Source organism: Ambystoma mexicanum, chromosome 3q (genome assembly GCF_040938575.1).
Source record: "Ambystoma mexicanum isolate Mex_15411 chromosome 3q, UKY_AmexF1_1, whole genome shotgun sequence".
NCBI classification, from domain to species: Eukaryota; Metazoa; Chordata; class Amphibia; order Caudata; family Ambystomatidae; genus Ambystoma; species Ambystoma mexicanum.
The window spans coordinates 761,017,167-761,036,027 of record NC_090926.1 but is presented as its reverse complement, the minus strand read 5'-3'; the positions used below and the strand labels follow the sequence as shown (position 1 = coordinate 761,036,027).

The 18,861-nt window shown below is 44.1% G+C and overlaps 1 protein-coding gene across 5 annotated transcripts in view; it reads left to right on the top strand.

Moving 5' to 3' along the window:
- ITGB4 (integrin subunit beta 4) overlaps positions 1–17,308 on the top strand; it is a 436,088-nt gene extending 418,780 nt beyond the window's left edge. For all 5 annotated transcript variants that reach the window (XM_069654756.1, XM_069654757.1, XM_069654755.1 and 2 more), the window contains 4 exons: positions 4,969–5,124; positions 5,286–5,450; positions 5,564–5,683; positions 14,009–17,308. In XM_069654756.1, coding sequence (XP_069510857.1) covers positions 4,969–5,124; positions 5,286–5,450; positions 5,564–5,683; positions 14,009–14,136 — 569 coding nt within the window. In that variant the 3' untranslated portion in view covers positions 14,137–17,308. The remainder of the gene's footprint in view (positions 1–4,968; positions 5,125–5,285; positions 5,451–5,563; positions 5,684–14,008) is intronic.
- Positions 17,309–18,861: the final 1,553 nt, after the last annotated feature.

Below are 18,861 nucleotides of genomic sequence, written 5' to 3'. Positions count from 1 at the left end.
GGAGCCTCAGTAAACTATTTGGATTTCCAAGCCAGAAAGACTATAAGGGTCTTGGGAACTTTGGCCAGAAGGGGTTATAAAGGAGAACAATGGAGTTGGTGAAGTTTTATGATACCATTATTAACTACTGAGCAGCCAACCTGAGCAGCCATGCTGAGCTTGGCCTCCCAGACTCTGTAGACTCTGACGACTATGTTGGCAAATGACAAGCAAAGATCAAAGGTTTCAGGCAGATGGGTAGATGAGACGAAGGGGGTCATTACAAGGTTGGCGGTAGGGGTTTAACGGGGCCGGTAGGTTTTACCAGACACCCTTACCGGGTCCCGCGAGCAGACCAGAGTGCTAACAACGGGTCCATTATTAACGGGCCCGTTGTTAGCACCCTCCCCATTCCCATTGAGCCCTATGGGGGCTCGAATGGGAATGGGGAGGTACCCGGTCTGGGTTCCTTAAATGAGGAATTACTGGGCCCTCCAAGGTTGGAATGGTCCGGTAATTCCTCATTCGAGGACCCGGACCCGGTACCCAGTAATGGGGTAGCCATGCAGCAGCATGGCTTCCTCCAACTTTGTCTGTACCCCACAGTCCATCTCAAGAGGGGTGAAAAGATAGAAGCTGAGAGTGCAGATTGCCAATAAGGATCAAAACTAGCCACAGGCATTTCTCAAAATGTGTACACCATGGCCAGCTGCACCAAAAGGTAGGTATGGTCCAACGTACTAAAAGCTGCTAATAGGTCCAGCATGATTAACAGTGAAACAGCAAACTCATCTGCCTGGGCAAGGATATCCTTTATTACACAAAGGAGCGCCCTCTCTGTGCCAAAACCGGACTGACAGTCATCAAACAGATGTTTCTCCTCAAAAAATACCTGTAGTAGAGCACTCACAACTTTTTCAAGCACCTTAGGGATCAAAAGGAGACCAGCAATGAGTTGGGAGTTATTTAGAGTTGAGAGATTAAGAGGCTTATTTTGCGAAGCAGTGTTAAAACTGCTGGTTTCAAGCCTTGTGGCACCAACTCTGAACCCAAGGACAGATTTATAAAAGTAGTGATCAATGGAGCCAATGAGAAGGCAAATTATGTAGCTGCGCACGGGGTATGGCATCTTGACGGCTATAGTTAGGACAAAGATTGGGAATGAGGGATACAATGTCCACACATACTTTCTAATACAGCAACACAGTAAGTATCTAGCAAAAACACAGATTACAATGTACACCGGGAGACACAATGCAGGGGACCAACCTAACAACGGGGTACTGGGCCTTTGTGAGTCCTAGAAAAGAAAGGGTTAGCGCATTATAGGAAACTGGTACAAAGTGCCCACAAAATAAACTAACATTTAATCAAGTAGTACTATGCCTGAATAGATAACAATGCACCCTAGAAATAGAACAATGTGATCACAAGTGCCTACTAGAACACCATGACTTACAATAGCATGGAGTTCACTGCAGTGATTCATTATTTTTAAAGCTATAATAATTCACTGGTAACTTCTAAAATTACTGTTTCAGGACTAAACACGCAGAGCTTAAGGGAGGCTAGGGAAAGGCCTCAGGTCAAGTAAGTACATTGGCAGGTACCGCTGAAGGAGTTTTAAGAGTTTCCAAAAGTTCTAGCATAGATGTCATGGGGAGACAAAAGGCAGAGGATATGGCCAGCAGAATATGCACAAGATCACGCAGTGAGTACACACGTGTTGAACAACATGCACTCAGATGACACAGGCACGCTAACACCCAGTCTGTGCAACTAGAAGGCGATACAAATACAAATATAGGAAAAGGGTTGTCAGGTAAGTACTTAGATGCTCTGTATGATTACAAGAAAGGTCTGCAAGCTCCTCACCCACAATTGCTTTTACAGGTTCTGTCAGCACTATGTCCACATATAGGAAGAGCAATAACAGGGTCTGTGAGCTGACACCTTTGATGGTATTTGAAAAGTTAACATTTATTAAAGACAACACCCACAGCAACTAGAAACACCACCTGAGATGCCAGTAATGCCCACAAAACTTACTGATCAACCAGGGACCCTATAACAGCCGAGGGAGGACAATCTAATACATTAGACTCTTGATAAGTTGGAATAGTTCTTACAGGATAGAGTGGAAAACATGGGCATTCACACAGATGCAAGGAATAACAGCACACCACATCTAACAATCAATAGGGAACCAAGGAAGACATTCAGGAACAGACTCCAAGAGGGAGCAAAGGAACAGGAGCAGGGAATTCTCAATTACAAGCCCAAAGCCTCCCGCTCCACACCCAGGGATGAAGCAGTGAGCAATGTATTCTAGGAATCCTAGTCTTTTGGATAAAATAGCAGAATGGATGCCCAAATCCCAAAAGGGACCGGATGGGAAGCAAAGTAGACAATGTGGTACTAGTTCACCCATATCACCACAGTCATGTGTCACAAGGTCCAGAAGGAAAGTCCAATACTGAACAAACCCCAAAGCATGATCTCAAGCAGTGGGAAGAAGAGCAGATGCAGTGAATTCTGACAATAGGATTCACTGGAACAAATCCTATGGGTCCAGTATGGTCATAGCCAAATATCAGGTAAGCTCTCCTTTGACCTTCCAGGTGGAGCTGAAGAGGCACCCAGCTAGGAGGGGTGACCAAAGGCCACACACAAAACAGTTCCAGCACAGAGTGTGCACACTGGCAGACCAGGAAGCATGTTGCAAGGGGGAGCCTCTCCAGACAATGACGATTAACAAAGGGGGTCAAAATGCCACTTCTCTTGGACTCAGGGGAGGCCTGAGAATACAAAAAACTAGGGGATTAGGGACAGTTACTCACAGTTCTAATTTCACCGTGGAATACCAGGTGTGTAGCACAAAGGAGCAGGAAGGTACAGCCAGCCAGTCACAAGGAAATAGTTCCACGATGGAGTCACCAGCTGCAAACAACCCAATATGTCCCACACCTAAGCAAGGTACAGCAGCAGCAAGTGATTTGAAATTACAGGAAGACCAGGAAGGACCCATTACCTTTTGTGAAGCACTGGGACCACTACAATGTTACCAAGAGACCTGCATCTGCAGGCAAGGAACAGTCTAGCAAGCACGGCCAGCACAGCCAGCAAAGAGGATAGCAAGAAGCAAAGTAAGAGCTACAGATAGGCGTCCACCTGCAAGGGAAGAGCAAATGAGCCAGGGCCCAGCATGAATGGCTAAAACAGGATCGTCAGCAGCAGCCCATCTTCCAGTAATCTTCAAGTAAGAATCAGTATCGAATGAAAGGAATTCACAGGGTCTACCACTGGGAGCACATTCATTCAGAGGCTAGACTACACCAACTCAACAATCACATTTCAGGCATGTACAAAAAGATTTTGGTGGTAGGCAATTTGGCTGTACTTGAAAACCAACACTAAGGGGTGTCGCTTACATTAGAGATGTTGATCATTATTTTAGGTTCAGGTTGACCATGGTCCTTTTGTTTTGTTTTTTCAGAACGCTGGTTTTTGTGAATTTTGTGATTTACAATCTCAAAACTGCTAAATAAAGCTCTTTAAAAAAAACACCATTAATTACATAGGCACCCATACACTGAATTTAGATTGGGAAATCTGGAGTAGTAGTTCAAACCCCAACCAAAAATGCCTTTGTGGTCTTCGGGTCAGCCCACATGAGCAAAACCGCCAATTTGGCCATGTTCCATGGTCCACACAGACAACGGTATGGCCAAAAACAAAATGGCAAAGAGCTGACTTAAATGCATTACTGCCTAAATGGCTTCCATATAGGAGCATTGTAATACTAATTCAGTAAAAGTGGCTACAACTGTGGTGTCATCAAAATGGAATATCAGCTTCCCCATCCTTCTCCAAAATGAGGTGCCTTAAAAGCAACCCAGCCCTCCTAAGGGCAGCACACCTGGAAGAGGGTTGCAGTGATAGAGGGTTGCAGTGGAAGAGGGACTTTGGTAGCAGTCCTCCCAGTACCAAAGTAAAAATACCATAGAAGCCAGTACAAGGTTTTGGGGACCCAGAAAGGCAGGGAACCATAACGCCAACAATAGAATTATGAAATAACAATCTAGTATTACACCTTCAAAATCCCTATGTGCATTTCTGGACGTGTAGTCAGACCATATGTACGGATTTGATTTCTGTTGGAAATTGGAAATATCGCTATAGATAATATAAAGCCCAACAAAACTACTAAGGCAGAGTTAGTCAAATGAAGATATGACATCAAATCAACCCAAATAAATTGATATGACATCAAATCAACCCAAATAAATTGATCTTTTTCAGAACTTCCTAACTCGCATACTTGTTACTAATGTACCTCTTTTCAGAAATGTTTAATCTTCTAGTCCATGTTCCTCTTCTTACTCCTCTAACTGCATCTCCCATCGCCATCCTTCGATCTTGCTCTCTTCCCATCTGTACATGTAGCCATGGTGTATTGTCCAATTTAAAACGAAGACCGATAAGCACTGGCTAGCTGTTAGTCCAATCATCTGTGCCAATGAGTCTCTTTCTACCCCGGCCAGTTGCAGCCTAAGAGAAAGGCAGTGCTTTGCCCAAGTGCACGGAGTCCCAGTGCAGAGGCGTGGCTGAGGCCCATGAACTCTTGATTCTAAAAAGCCAGAGAGGCAAGCTATAAGGCATGCCCAATCCTCACTCCTTCATTAGAAGAAGCCAGATGCTTGTATTGCTATTACATAAGATACAGACCTTCCACGTGTGATACAGGACTGTCATTCATTTTGTGGTAGTTGTCTTTCCTTCTCTCCTTCTCCCACTTGCCTTTCGCTCTTTCTTCCTTTCACTCCCTCCCACTTCACACCCTTCCTCTCGTTCTTGCTCTCTCTTTCTCTCTGCCCCTTTTTTCTTTCTCTTTCTTTCAATCTTTCCTTCTTTCATCCTTTCTTGCTTTTTTCTTTATCTCTTTATATCTCCCTCTTGTGTTGTGACCCTTTGTTGTTCTCCTTGCAGGTTCTCCATTTACACTGAGCACTCCCAGTGCACCAGGACCCCTTGTGTTCACAGCCTTAAGCCCAGACTCCTTGCAGCTCAGCTGGGAGCGGCCCCGCAAGCCCAATGGTTCTATCCTAGGATATATGGTGACCTGTGAGACGCTGCAGGGAGGAGGTAGGTCTCTTTTGGAGCCGCATCCACATCGGGGCTGCATGCATGTTTTCTTTTGCACTGCTATACCCAGAACGTGCGTCTGTCAGTTTTGACACAACCAAAACACCCATGTTGTCACTCAGACACCGTTTATACCATTTACATTGGTCTTTCATATCCAGGAGAGCCCCGAAACATATACGTGGAAGGAGATGATCCAGAGACTACCCTAACTGTGCCGTACCTCAGCGAGAATGTCCAGTACAAGTTCAAAGTGCAGGCCAAGACCACCCAAGGGTTTGGGCCTGAGCGAGAAGGCATCATCACCATTGAGTCCCAGGATGGAGGTGAGCCTATTTTAAACGGACGACAGGAGTAGTTTGTGAGTCTGATGATGGCATGGTCTCTTGTGAGGTCACGGTCCGGAATCCTCGTCAACTGTTGTTTTGTTTGTTCACAGGGAGCTTCTCCCAGTTTGGGGGGCAGCAGGTCAGTCGGCAAGAGGTCTACAATTTTCCTACAGAGTACACCAGCAACACAAGTATCACACACTCAACTCTGGCTGATCCCTTTCTCACTGGTAAGCCATTTGTCATAATCAAAGCTTAGGATTGTAGGGTACAGTCTTTTTCTTTAAGGTTATTTGTTCTATGCTAACTAATTTGAGGGATATCGTGATGTGTGGGTGCAGAGATTGGTGTAGTAATGTTTTATACCACACAGGTGGATATATGGCTGTCACACTGGGCTATGAGGTGTACCTGGATCGATAACAAATACTGATGTGTAGTGTATACGGATGGTGTGATGTGTGCCTATATGACAAATAGTGGTATGTGGCGTGTCATGGTTTACACAATGGATGGATTACAGATATTAGTCTGCAGTGTACACAACAGATAGAGTAACAGATAGTGTGATGAGTCCCATGGTATTGTCACTGCTGCAATGAGGGGAACGCCTTTCCATGAGACCAGGGAAGATAGGCTGCTACCTGATTGTCCCCCTGGGGGTGGTACTCAGCGGGTGGATCTCAGGGAAACCCTCCATGGGGCCAATGATGATAGCCTTGTGAGAATGCAGTATTCATCCCCTCCACTTATTCCCCTTCTTACCTCTCATTCCGTCCAGTCCCCTGTGGCCCCCCACACTTCTACGTGTCTCTGTAGAGTAGAGGACATCATTCATTCAGATACTACTGGGACGAGGAAGAGTGAGGCTTACCTAGCTGAAGTGTACACAGTCACTGACACAAAGAAGATCAAGCAAGGAGGCAAAAGCCCACTGCGGAACCAACTTACAGGGTGCAGCCTATTGGAGGCAGCCCTGGCAATAAAAACCAAAGAAGGACTGTGAACCTTCTTGAGCCAGCCCTGGAGGAACGAGGAACCAGATGAGGGTCTCTCCGGTAGCCCCATGGAGCGGGCACTCTCTGGGAACAAAGAAAGATGACCTGCGAAGCTAAAGCAGGGAGAAGGCATGCAGCTGAGAACGTGAGAAAGAGCCTACTGAGATGGAGCCGCTAAGAGCACCTTAGGCTTCGAAATGAGGAATTTTTTGAGGAAATATGGAAAATTTACCATTTTAAGTTCCCGTAAATTCTATGAAGGAAAAGCTGTACCTGCCATACTATATGGTTTAGAGACATATCAGTTTCTGTATCAATTGGATCCTACTGCCATTGAGGGAATGTATGCACTTTCTTTACCAAAAAGCCTGTGGTGGCGCTTAGATTTTAACAAGGCCTTGTTTCTTTGAACGTCAGGCTTTTATGGCAATGAAAACTCCTTTGCAATAAGTTCATGGCGCCCCCATAAAATTCTCTGTTTGCTGTTCTCGCACTGAGGTGCGGGGCCTGCAAAATTCTTAGGTTGAGGTCTGTTACTCTAAGCTGGCTCTTTGGGGAATAAAACTTGTAGAAGGTCTGGACGACTTGCCATTATTAAAAAAAAAAAGGTTTTTTGCAAGATTGGTGTGATGCTCCTGGCATTCTTCTTAAATGTAAACGCTTGGATGGATTGTCTTTTGATCAGAAGCTGCTGGGGACAGTGCTGTTATAGCTGCTGTGACTCCCTTTGCCTTCAGCCCCATCTGGGTATATGCAATTTCACTTTAATCTTTTAAAAACAAGAGTCAATCTTTGTGGAATAAGGAAACTGTGGGCATGCGTTATTGTAGATTCTGTCAGTTGGACAGCGAGTCTATAAATCATTTAATTTTAAAATGGCCGTGTTTAAATGACAAGAGGATCCAGTACTTTGGGCGATTTGTGCACTCGACAGATATTATACTGAGCGATGTGCTCCGGAGAAGTTTTTTTTAATGCATCTACAAAAGCCTTGGGTTTGCATGTTGCGTGTGCTGCACATTACTGCCATCCCTCCCACTCCACAGAATGTAGTTTTAACTACTCAGTCACAGTACTGGTGTGAGAGCCAGGATTACCGTAATAGAACTCCAGCCGAACAATAAAGGTTGCGCATCCAGCGGTGCCCTCAACAGCGGGCTTGTGGAAAAACTCCTTACCAAGAACAGCAGTAGTACAAGATAAACTCAAATGAGTAGCCCATCCACTTCGTTTTTGGTAATTTCCTCCATGACCAATGAGGTAGATGGAGTTATGCCCAAACCCTAGAAACCTTCTTCAGATCCTTTTTTTTCCAATAAATTTTTATTAGCAGTATTTGAATTTAACAACTTCAACAAAAACCCAACCCCCCCAAACCTCCTGCGGTCTTCTTCAGATTCTTACTGCATATTATGGGCATGGGAGTCCTCTACCTGCTGTCCTGTGATTTCTCATAATCACCTTTTCCAAAGCCTCTTTGTTTACAAACTTGTTTAAAAACGGCATCTGCTCTGGACCACACTTCTGGGTTTCTGTATGTCTGTATGTCTGGCACGCTACAGAACTTATTTTAAGTTCAAGCCTCAACCCTTTCTATTATGACTGAACGTAAAACAGAGAAAGACATTCCCAGAGCTAAGCCACCATAAAGGACTACTCAAGCTCTGGGAGAAGAAATATCCTTCTCAAGGACCCCCGCAGGGAGTTCATTTACTATCAGCACACCACCGCAAGCCAGAGGGCTGTGACATTTGCAGGACAGTCCCTCAAAATACACTTGAAGATAGGTGTATCTGCCAACTCTTATTTGAAGATGAAGGGGTTATTGCCTCGCCAGGTGATGAGTCAAGCTACAGGTCTCTTGGAAGGGGAGAATTCTTAGCTAAACACATATTTGAAGAGGAGTGCTCACTCCGACTTCCAGGCCCATGGGGAAAAGAGGGTCAAAAATGATCCTGTCTGCACCTCATAAGCAGAGCTCCCAATCTCCTCTAAAACTACATTTACAAGCTCTTGCATGGTCATTAAGATCTACAAGACTAAGCCTGCATCACAATAGGCCGAAGAACCAACTTTGTCATCTTCCTTGTCAATTGTTTCCACATGGATAAATGTATAACATCCGTGTACGAGTGCTGTAGGAAAGTTTGTGGAAGCTACTCATTCCAGGAGTGCTCCATCGATGGTGGTCCGGGACAACCTCGCCATCTTTGCCTACAAAAACAGATACCACCCCGTCCACGGCAAAGTCTGCCTCACCGACGACTGCTTGCCTGCCGTTTGTAAAACTGTCCACCTCATCAACGAGAATCCCATCAACGGCCAAGAATGTTGTTGCCTTGTCAGTGTAGCAACGAAGAGGAGCCCAATTATCAACCTACATACTAGGTTGTGCGTTGTACATGATCCGTCCATCGACAGCTCCGTCCACAATGCTCCAGATTTTGGAGGCAAACATAGAGACCTTACTTTGGTCTGTTCCTTTGTCGCCAATTAAACACATTTGAAAAGACTTCTGACTTTAAGCGCTAGTCCTCTATGGAAGCAGAGCTACTTGAGCGTTGAGGGCGCCAGCCTGTTACACATCTGGATTTGGATGAGGCGAGGTAACGTGGGCTTTACCATCAGAACTAATGCACTACTTCCAGAGAAAATTGTAAATTGGTAAAAAAGTTGAAAGACATGAACCTTATGCCTGCCATTCCAACCTAGGAAGCAATGTCTAGTAGTGCCCGCCCACCAGGACATTGGAGAATATAGGATTAATGCTGGGGAGCCTCTCCTGGCACAACCTACAAGATCCTGGTCGGCTCCTTAAGATTTGGCCTGTCATCCCTCAATGAAAACTAACATCTTGCTACCACTACCTATAATCAGTAAGTCAAGCAACTTTTATTTGGTATTGACCTTTAAGCACATATAAAAAGATATAAAATAACTGGATTACATATAATTCTTAAAACCAGAGATATAATAAATTCATCAGTTAATAACATTAATTTGAGAAACTATCATGTAGAATAAAAACAATAAAAAGTAACACCTAAATCACACCCAGTTTAATCGGTAGCCACCAAGCTATTGGGGCTTTGTTTTTGGTGCCCTATTACACAGTATCCACACCCTATAAACTTAACGTGCTGTCGCGTAAGTCACGTTAGGACGCAAACACTGATTTAGATACTGCATGGCAGGCACTGCTAGACGAATTCCAGCATCTTTTAAAATAGGCCTCAGATACATGCGTCTCAGACGAGAGGTTTTTCCACAGATTAACAAAAGGTGCAACAGGGTTTCTTCGGTGGACTTACATAGAGGGCATGTAGCAGAGTCAAAATTCCTCCATGATGACATGAAGGAGGCTAGAGGGAGAGTCATAAGGACTTTTCAAAAGGTGGAAAGATTATGTCCAGATAGTCTTTAAAGCCTGACTCCATCCTAGATACCAAATAATCCAGACCCAACTTCAGTTTAGCAGCGTCAGCAACCAGAGTCTAGTGAGCTCTCATTTTTACAATGGGTTTGAGACCGTTTTTTCCTTGAGCCAGAAGATCTTGGGGGTTGTTCCATAGGTGAATCGTATCCAGACTGGTGAGTATAGAGTTTTCATGTTTAAACCATTGTAGGCTCTTGCCTCCATCTAAATTCATAATATGGGCAAGTGTGCATTACAATGTTTTTCTAAACCCTCAGTATTCCAGGCTCTAATCCAATAGAAGTCTGGCTTAGCAGATAGCTGAGTCTCTACTGGTACACAATGAAGTTCCAAATAGAGCAAGACTGACGGAGTACCAGCTAGAAGAAGCAACACCTTCTTTAGGGAAATTCCATCTAATCAGGGACTTCTACACTCAGGAGCCCCAAACAGATCTGGCCAAGGACACCGAAATATGGGCATTGCATAAGCGGCTCACATCCTCACCTGAGGAAGAGGACTACCCACGTGACAAGCTGAAAAACACCCAGCAGGACATTTATGACCTTTAGAAGGTGAAATCCCGGTTACTGAAGAGGGTGTCTGGAAAAACGTTGTCACCCCCAAACATGAGCACTCTCCTTAGGGCAATTAAATGACAACAAATGAAGTTTAAAGTGTCAGCTTTTTTGATCCAAATTGATGAGGGAGCGAAGCAGTGCTTCATTTATGACCAATGTGAGCATCAACTCAGGGTAATTATGGTCATTCCAATACTGGATCTCATATGGGAGTCTAATCTTGATAACGCCTTTTGGTAACACCATTCATTGCGAGGTCAGGCAAAAAATGCAAAGTCCTGTGTATGGCTCCACTCCATTTGGAGGGAGATCCTTGTCCACATTCTATCATAACGGTGGTGGCAGTCCTTGCCCAACCCAGCATCACCACCTCTTGAGACTACGAGGGACAGAGGTTGGAAGCTTTCAATATGAAAGTCACTTCTGCAGCATCCCTTAGTGTCTGAATTCTTGCTGCCCTCACAATAACTGCCCGGTGTGATAAGGTGGCGTGGTACAAGATGAGCTTCTACAATGCTTGCCACAAGACAAGCCGACTGAAGCATGCAATATTGTAAGGCAAAATAAGATGGGGTTAAACCACACATCTGAACCAGTGGTTCGCATAGTGAACCCTGATTTCTGCCAACTGGCTAATGACACTTTACTGCAGTGTCAAGCAGGATACAAACTTTGACCTGAAATGCAAATCCAGAGTATTCAACATGGCATATGACAGTGATTCCCTCTTTGTCATAAAGTTACATGAGACGCTAAAAGATATAAGAAAGAGTCAAGACAACACCAGATCCTCCAACACTCTAAGCTTGACAGTGCCCAGATTCCACTTAAAAAGAGCCGGAGGGACCAGCTTCACAGTACTCGCCTCCCAACTCTGAAACACCCTACCACTCAACATCAAAACTATCGAGTCCTTCCAGATCTTTAGGAAGCAGGTTATTAGCTGGCTCCTGAACAAAGAATAGCACCACTGACTTACTCCTGACCCCACATCCCCATTTGGTAAACTGCTGCATGTATTGTAAATTACTGTATATTGAAATTGTATATTGCCAACTATATATTGTTAAACATATAACTGTAAACTGTATTCCTCATACAATATATGTATGTAACACTAGTATGGATGTATGTATTAAGTATGTAACACAAAGATACTCCACATTTATGTAACCGCCTTCTACCTCTGGGTTTGGAGTGCTATACAAATAAAATAAACAAACAAACAAACAAATACTGTCTGAATGTAGGTCATGGAACAGAAGCTCTGGAATCTCCAGAGATGTGTACCCATACCGGAGGCAGTCCACATCATTGTCATACTCGCACCCAAGTAACCAGCAGATGCCGTCGTCTCAGAGAGCAGGAGGTGGAAGGCACTGGAAGAGTTTGGAATAGGGTTGAAGCCCTAAATTCTGAAGCATACATGACTTCCCACTTCCTTGGTCCCTGAATGTATGCTCTCTGATTGGGAAGCGAATCAGCCACCACCTTCAGAGATGGCAACAGATTACATAGGACCAGTGGGTGCTCCAAACTATTAGTCCAGGCCACACCTTGGACTTTGTAAAATCACTTCCAGTGGTTCCACTAGCCAGGCATCATCACAACAACTACCACTTCCTGGCAAAGCAGGTAAGAATTCAATATAATAAAGAGGCAATGGAGACTTACCAAGTAAGGAAAGGGACAAGAGCACTAGACCCATTACTTCCTAGCAAGGAAAAAGAGCTTGAAGCAGAGCCTTATGCACAACTTTGTCAACTAAACAAATACAGAAATAATCAGTCTATTTGGATGCCCACTTAACAGAGTTGCTCTATATCTCAAAAAATGAGAATTGCTGATAACAGTCGAATTAGAAGATGCATACTTCCACGTTCTAATCGATTCCAGCCCCATGTGCATTGTAGAGTTCACAATCAGCCGACAACACTGCCAAACCAAGGCACTGCTCTTCATCCTCCGCTCAACTTACAAGGTGTCTGGCATCACTGATGGCCCATCTGCGCAATCAAAGCATCAGTGTTCATCTCTGCATCCAGGATTGCTTGATCAGAGCATCCAGCAAGAAACAGACACGTGAGCCCTTGCAGCCCACTCTGTCATTGTTGCAGTCTATTGGATTTTTGGCCAACCAAGCCAAGACATTTCTACAACCATCGCAGCATTCAAAGTTCGCGGGAGGGGGCATAGACGCATTAATCCTGTTAATTAGTCTTATCAGACGAAAGGCAGACAACTCTGATAGCATCACTTAACAGGTTTTGCTACATGAATACTTGCCACTCATGGACAGCATGTCCCCTTGCATCTCGCTGAGCCCATATAACACAAAACATTATTCTGCTTCAGGAACATCTATACAAGCCATCCGTTCAAGTGCCAGGGAAAGGGAAGTACAAAGCCCTAGAACTGGACTTCCAATACACCATGCAGAGGCCTTCCATTCCAGGATTAACAACCACCCTTGATCATCCATGGATACGTGTTCATAACATCATGGGGCGCCCATTTGAACAAGTTGCAACTTAAAGATTATTAGACATAGCAAGTACAGGAGTTATACATACCCATCTTAGAATTGAGGGGGATACAGCTTGTGGTGAATTCTTTCGAAACTGGATGGGACAAAGAGCATTTAAGATCCAGAAAGAAAAAATAACATCTGTGTTCTATGTCCAGAATCAAGGTGGCCACTACAGTTGTCAAGAGAGGCAAAGCAGCTGTGCTCCTACGGTAATAAGAACAATATCCACATCTTGCTTGCAGAACATCGGCCAGGGACAGGCAACTCCTTTGCAGATTCCCTCAGTTGTGATAGTGACAAACGCCCACAAATGGGACAATCACCAGGTTCCTCAGATCTCTCACAGGTTGGAAATGCCAGAATTGGTCTTATCTGTGGCGTAAAAGAACACCAAATGCCAATGTATTCCGAACAGGTATCAAACCCAGAACCAAGGATTAATCCCTTTTGCTTCCATGATTGCGTACATTTTTCTACACTCTCCCACTTATAACTCTCAGCCTTGAATGGTGGCCATTCTTTAGATCATCCCTTGAGAGATGATTCTGATAGCCGCGTCATAGAGCACGTAGAGTTATCTTGCCGATTTCCCATAAGACTGCAAGCACAGCTGAGACTTTGGGCCAGGGAAAAGGGCTTTGTTCCCTGTCACAATCCTCAATCTCTAGCCCTGCTGACATGGTTCCTGATAGGTCAAGTTGCAGCCACTAAGGCTTATCTTAAGATTGTATGAATGCCCTAATGGTAGCTTTTGCTCCAGAGTTCTGCTGTGTTCACACACACAATGTCCCTCCTTGTCCTTTAGCGAGTTTAGTGTTATATATGGTGCAAATACAAACCGCTTATCCTTCCCTACTCTCCCTTTCTTTTCTTCCCCTTTTTCTCTCTCAATGTTAATAGATGTACTATAGTTCAAGTGGAAACATGTATTTAGGACGTTATTCAATGCAACTGATTTTTATAGTAGTGTCTTTAGGTTACTGAAAATAAAGTATATTTTTAAAAAATGACTCTTCTCCATCCTCTTGCAGATGGCATGTCGATCACCACACAGAGGATGGAGAGCGGAGGCACGATCACCAAGCAGATGGTAACCAGAACCATGGTATCCAGCGGCACCGTCACCAAGCAGACCGACCGCCAATTCTTCCAAGCTTAGTGGAGCACAGAGGCTTTATGGACCATGCAAAGGGGGCCCTCACAGACTGCGCAAGAGGATCCTTTCAGACTATCAAAGGGGGAGGGGGAATTTGGAAGCGCATGGGCAGTCACCTCATAGACTATGTGATGGGTTCTCGTGGACCGTAATGCGTTGCGGGGGACTCATGGACCATAAGGGAGGAGCTGATGAACCATTTAAGGGAGAATGCTCAAAGACCATGCGAGGGGCGCTCCAGGGGTTCAGAACATTTCATTCCACTGTCAATGGCATCCCTGATGCTGTGCTCGGAAGTCTGCATACAGTTTTCAATTGCAGCATCACACCAGTGTGGGCCAACCAAAGTATGTCTACTTTTCCCTTGCAGTATCTATTACTGGACAGTCAAATTTGCAAGATGTGATGTGATTGGTTTCAATCCAAGGGCCTCTCAGAGTGAGTGTGTGTGTGACCTCAATAATGACACTGTTTGACACTGCGTGATGCCTTTTGTGACATTGTAGGTCAGTATCAGCAAATCAAGCACTACATAAATAATGTCTGAATTTGACATCATGTCAGTAAGGACAAATCAGTCTCAGCCAGTGGGATGTCATGCCTGACAAAAAAGGTCCAAACAATTTAGCATATAGAATGTCGCATGCACGTTCTAATCGTTATCTCAATGATATCATGTCAGTAGGGGCAAATCATACGTTTTCCTGAATGATATCAAGTGCGACATTACATCAGTAAAGACGGCCATATCAAGCACATCCTGCGCAATTTCTATTTTAATACCACACCGGTAAGTACGGATTATGGTCAGCAAGCGCACAAGCCCTGCCAACGTCTTCAGTCCCAGCAGGCACCAAGATGTCCTTCGAAAACTGAGAAAATACAATGAAATTGTGTTTGTAAATATGGGTTTCCAGGTTTTGTATGAATTTAGCGGGAGCAAGAAAGGGAGGTTGGGTAGAATACATGAGAAGGGAGGAATAAAGGGTATTACTTTTATGCAGAGTGTAGATATTTTGTCCCTTTTTGTACCTGCTTAATCCAAGTTAAGGTGCTGATTTCTTTTGTTAAAAATAACTGCAGACTAAAACCGCAATAGGACCTTTGTGCATCACTGCACAGCAACACAACCTATGAAAAAGAGGTGGGCGTATAAGGCAGATTGTGTTCAGCAACAGTTTGTTATGGCTGATCGAGGGCGCCCAACGCTGTGGTGTGATTGGTCTAGGGTTTCCAATGATAACAAGAGGTCTGACAACTGCCTTCCCATTGCCCAGTAACCCCTTACTGGATACACTGAGTGCACAAGGATTGCCCCACACACTTACCGATGAGCATTGTCTGCACAGGATCTGGGGACCTCAGGCATTCATGTGACGTCAGCCTTTGCCATCAGCGGGCTGATGCGAGGCACCAACAGAGGGGGGTTATGGCACCAATGCAAAGTAGGAGATTTAACGATGGATGGGTACCCCTGAAATGGTAGAGGAACCACAGAGCAGAATAGCATTTGTAAGGAAAGTAACTTTAGAAAAATGGAGGCATCTTCACCTGTCGTATAACTCTGCCCCCAGACCATTGGGTCAACTATCTGTCATGATGTGTTGGCCCTGCCAAAGGCCCGTTCTGTAGCACCTTCCCGATCAATGGCCACGGTCCCGCATCTCCCCTCATTATTTCCAAAAAGGGGTGTTCGCTACCACCTCCCGCTCTACTGACATTGCACAAAAGAGAGGGGAGGTTATATAGGTATGTTTTTTATATAAAGATGTGTAAATATATTTTAACAGAGAGGGTTTTATAGCAGGTTTTATCAGTCTTGGGTAAAGACAGGTGTTTTTTGGCGAGCAATTAACCCCACCATCTCTTGCAGACTACTCACTAGCTTATTGCATTTTCCTCCCAACCCTCTCCAAGAGGCACCTCTGTGAGACTGCTTACTGCAGAGCCTCAAAACAACAGAAGGGGGTGGGGAGGTTTGAAACTAGCATAATCATATTAAGCCTTAATATAACCATACATGCAGTGTTACTTGGGGGTCCATTGCTACTGCTTACTGGACAGGACTAGAAGCACCTGGTATCTCACAAACTCCTCATTGCTACTTATCCCCTCCCCGCATGAGTTGCGGTCTCATTGATCGACACTCATTTTACTTTGCTATACAAACCAAACCAGCTTCGTCAAATACCTAAGTGCCTAGGATCTACTGCAATACGCTGTAAGGTGGTGCAACTAAGCGTTTTGGCACATTCAAATACCTAAGTGCCTAGGATCTACTGCAGTACTCTGTAAGGTGGTGCAACTAAGCGTTTCGGCACATTCAAATACCTAAGTGCCTAGGATCTACTGCTGTACTCTGTAAGGTGGTGCAACTAAGCGTTTTGGCACATTCAAATACCTAAGTGCCTAGGATCTACTGCAGTACTCTGTAAGGTGGTGCAACTAAGCGTTTTGGCACATTTCTTGAATGCTGATGATGCTTGGCCAAAACAAAGCCATAGGGCTTGGGGCTATAATTCCCAGCATGGCATGGGGAGCACATCATGGGTATGCATACCCCAGCATCACACTGGGAATGCCACACAGCAACAACAGGTAATACCCTTCTCTACTATTAAACATTGAGAAGAAAATGCCACACTGCAAGATCAGATCCACATACAGGACTATTGAAACGTGTTCATAACAGCCCAACTTTAGTAAATCAAAATGAAATGAAACATAAAATCCCACCAATAAAGGACATAATCCTTTGTTTGTTTGACATTGCAAGTTGTATTGTGATGGTATTGTTGCTTCTAGTTGTCATGAGTTCCGATGGTGTAGTAATTCATGAGTTTGATGAGCTAGAGTCTTTGTGGCTCATAGATTCTTAGGCGCACCGCAACAGGAGGCGCTGTGTGCAGCAGTGATCGCATTGATGGGCGGAGGGAGGGGTTGTGAAAGTGTAATTATCTGGTAATGCAGCCTCCTTCTTTGTCACATAAACTAGTTACTGCCACAGCACCAGCAAATTCAACCCCTTTTAGGAAGACAAACAAAACCAGAATGTATTTGTGCACGCGCACTCGCCCAATTAGAATGTTTCCATACATGTTGGTTGCCGCTTGTACTTCAACAGCCCAAGCCCGGCATCTTATATTGCACTTAATAAATATCTCTTTTTTATGGACTTATGATTTGAGTATTTATTTGCAAACAAGAGAATAATTTGGCAGGGGACAGGGTGACTCTTGTAAAGAGTGTTTTGGAAAATTCACAATGTGTAAGCCAACAATGGACCTATCTGAAATTACTTTGATGCCAATCTTAACCCACAATGCCAAAATAGGAGTACTTTTCCGTAAGCATTTTGGTCAGAGTGTTCAGCAATTCAGAAGATTAGCCAGATAGAACCCATTGGTGAAAGTAGATAGTTTTGAAGCTGCAGTCAACTATCTAGCAGGTCACATAAGAGTTACTCCAAATCATTACATATTTAGGGATCTAGATAAACTTTCAAAGACTGTAGATAGAAATTTGTTGTGGAAGAACCTCTTTGGGTGTGAAAGGATCCTAAATATTTGAAATCATACAGAAGCATGGTGGTAAATTGAGGTTTGTTGCGGAGGAACCCTCTTCAGAAGTGGTGAATGCTGAACAGAGGGCTACGAAATCATACACAATGCAGATGCCTGAGAAATCGAGTCTTTGAAGACTAATCAAAAAGGTATCAGAATCGTTATCAGAATGCAATTAAAAATACACGAATCCCTGTGAGCTATGCTATGTAAGACTCACAACAAGGAAAGCCAAAATCAGGGTGACTGAACACAAATCTAATATACGAACAGCCAACGTTGAATCCCCTGTAGGAATACATTTTGCTGAAAAAAGACACACCAAAAAAACCACAAAAATGGTTCCCCTGTACAATTGACTTTTTTTCTAAAGCAAAACAAGGACATGCAAATGTGATACATTTTCAGGTGTCAAGGCACTAACACATATAGCCCTGGAACGCTGTCTTCAGTTTTCAAATCAGCAGGCTATAGGCGTGTATTGCTTAGTTGACTATTTCCAAACACATAAGAATTTTCAGTTATGATTTTCTTTACTGTTCATATATGCATGTTTTACACTATTCTGTAACTTCTTGTTATGTTTATGAAAAATTAAATAAATATATCAACAAAAAAAGAAGCACTTTTCATGATTAAGCAACTCCAATTCCCCCATGGGACAGCAGGGCACAGAGCAGGTGGGGCGCAGAGGGGCAGAGAGGTAGGGTTAAATTTGTCAGTCCCAGTCCTGGCAGATCCCTAAATATGCAACAATCTGCCCCTAATCCATACAATTACTAGTGACATTAATGTAAGGAGTGCCACCATTGGATATTGGAATATCCGAACTGGCCAGCCCAACAGACAGCCCAATCCTTTTCCTCTACCCTTTCTGCAGTCTTTTTCTCTGCCTTCACCCCCTGCTTCCCTTATTTCCCAATAGGACAGGCAAAGTAATTGCATTGCTAATTCCGCTTGATCCATCTGCTCCTTATGTAGAATATTCTATTAATGGTAAACATGTATCTTGTCTAGTGTGCACTGGAGCTTCGTGCTCTACGCTGAAATCTTCAGAATCTCTGCATGCTCCATGCTCAGGTGAAGTGATACATGTTGTGGCTATCAGCGGTCAACCTATACACCACAATGTTTCATGGCCTTTGACTGTTAATCTAGGTCCTAT